We start from the raw sequence: 2,500 nt of genomic DNA, 5'->3' as shown, positions 1-2,500 counted from the left end.
TAGTGCCGTATTCTGTGGCACTGACCATAGGCTGGTTGTGGCTACCCTATGGATCCACTTCAAAACTCCTTGTCCCTCCAGTAGCCACTCTAGGGTGTTTCAACTGGACAGATTGAGGGGGTTGGCCACGCCACGGCATTCTCTGATCGGTTCATAGAACTCGAAAACCTGACAGACCCAGTAGCTCTGGGGAGCCCCTCAAGCGAGAAACTCTCGAAGCAGTGCAGGAGTTCATTGTCGAACGCCCGAGGGCAAGGCAGAATTTCATCTCACTAGAGGCCACAAAAGCATGTTGTATGGCTCGGCTGAATGGCAGTCAAAATGTATGTCTTTCCTTGGTGCGTAGGCCTCAGACACTGCTAAGAATGGACAAGGACCAATTCATCAGGAACCTTGCTGAGGAAGCTGAAGGCCATTTCTTGGTAAATGACCTTCAGCCTACCAAGCCCTGAGAAAACTGAACTCTAAACCCTCCTCGTAGATGACTGCAGCCCACTCAGTGGATAGACAGATCATCTCAGATCATGCATTTAGCAATGAGGCGAAGCCCTTGGTAGCATAGTGCATGTCTCTGGGCTGTCAGACCAAGAAGTCAGTAGATGGATTGGTCTGGCAGCAGGAGTCATGAACTTGATCAACAAGAGCATTTGGGGATGTAGATACCTATGCAGAAGGACCAAGGTACGTGTCTTCAAGGCTTTGATACTACCAGTTTTGCTGTATGGTAGCGAAACCTTGACGCTACCTAGTGCCTTACAGTCTCGTCTTGATGCCTTTTGTAACAAGTCCCTACACTGGATCATAAGGTACAGTTGGCAGGACCATGTGTCCAACCGACGGCTACACCATGAGACTGGCATGGGACCTGTCACTTGCCTAATCCGGGACCGCCAACTCAGGCAATATAGGAACCTAGCTCGTTTCCCTGTGGATGAATCTCTTTGCGAGACAATCCTGGGTGGAGAAGACCCATGGGACGACCTAGGAGGTCATGGGCAAGTCGAGCAATCCTGTCGCGAGGAGTTAGAGATGGGCTGAAGGCCTACCTGTAGAACCGCCATGTTAGAAACCCGTGGCTGGATGCGGCCATGCGCCCCCGTCGGCGTTATCCCCCTGATGATGATATATAAGTATACATATATATGTGTATGTATAAATGTGTATGTGTATGTATATATATATATATATATATATATATAAACACACACACACACACACACATACACACACTTATACACACAAACATCTTTCTTCTCCCTTTTTTTTCGCTAGCTAATGCGCCCCTTCCTCCCTCCCTTCCTCAGGACGTATCTGTGCGCCGCCATGACACCCGAATTCTACTTCTATCTGAGTGACGCGTATTGCTGGGAGGGAAAACACACCGTCTGTCAGCACGACCCTCGTCAACAGGGATTTCATCATGGTGAGGATGGTGGGCATCGCAGAGGTCACGGCGAGCATCATGGTGGGCATGGTGGGCATGTTGACCATTCTGATGGGTACCATGGATATTCTGGGCATCATGGAGGTCCTGGGAGTCATCATGGGCATCATTCTGGGCATCATGGAAGTCCCGGGAGCCATCATGGGCATCATGGAAGTCCCGGGAATCATCATGGGCATCATTTTGGGCATCATGGAAGTCCTGGGAGTCATCATGGGCATCATTTTGGGCATCATGGAGGTCCCGGGAGTCATCATGGAGTTTATGAAGGGCATTATCATGAATATTTCGGGTGCCATGGCGGGCATGGCAAAGAAAACGGCGATGGAAGCGAAGAAAACGGAGACGAAGAATCCACGGAAGAGTCCTCGGAAGAGTCCTCAGAGGAATCCTCGGAAGAATCCTCAGAAGAGTCCTCAGAAGAATCAGAAGAGTCCTCGAAGGAATCCTCGAGTGAATCCTCGGATGAATCCTTTGAAGAATCATCGGAAGAGTCCTCGGAGGAATCCTCAAATGAAACCTCGGAAGAATCAGAAGAATCCTCGGAGGAATCATCGGAAGAATCCTCAGAAGAGTCCTCAGAAGAATCAGAAGAATCCTCGGAGGAATCCTCGAGTGAATCCTCGGATGAATCCTTTGAAGAATCATCGGAAGAGTCCTCGGAGGAATCCTCGGAGGAATCCTCGGAAGAGTCCTCAGAAGAGTCCTCGAAGGAATCCTCAAGTGAAACCTCGGAAGAATCAGAAGAATCCTCGGAGGAATCTTCAGGGGAATCCTCCCTCTCTCCTCCCTCTCCTTCTTCCATTCCTTTCCCCGATTTCTTCCCGCCAGATGAAAAAGGCTCCGGCGAAGAAGAAGGTTCTGGAATGCGCGAGGATCTTTTTATTGACGCAGAGTTTTAATGTTTAATCTTCTTCTTTTTTTCCCATCCTTTGCCTTCTATTCTTTTCTTTTTCTCGTTCTTCTTCTTCTTCTTTTTTCTTCCTTTGCCTTCTATTCTTTTCTTTTTCTCGTTCTTCTTCTTCTTCTTTTTTCTTCCTTTGCCTTCTATTCTTT

General features: G+C 48.5%; 1 protein-coding gene across 1 annotated transcript in view; it reads left to right on the top strand.

Annotated features, from left to right (window-relative positions):
* LOC125044550 (filaggrin-like) overlaps positions 1-2,472 on the top strand; it is a 9,778-nt gene extending 7,306 nt beyond the window's left edge. Inside the window, exon 4 of the mRNA XM_047641246.1 lies at positions 1,305-2,472. Coding sequence (XP_047497202.1) covers positions 1,305-2,346 — 1,042 coding nt within the window. The 3' untranslated portion in view covers positions 2,347-2,472. The remainder of the gene's footprint in view (positions 1-1,304) is intronic.
* The last annotated feature ends 28 nt before the right edge of the window (positions 2,473-2,500 follow it).

This window comes from Penaeus chinensis, chromosome 36, assembly GCF_019202785.1.
Source record: "Penaeus chinensis breed Huanghai No. 1 chromosome 36, ASM1920278v2, whole genome shotgun sequence".
Classification (NCBI taxonomy): domain Eukaryota; kingdom Metazoa; phylum Arthropoda; class Malacostraca; order Decapoda; family Penaeidae; genus Penaeus; species Penaeus chinensis.
This window is presented reverse-complemented; position numbering and strand designations above follow the sequence as displayed.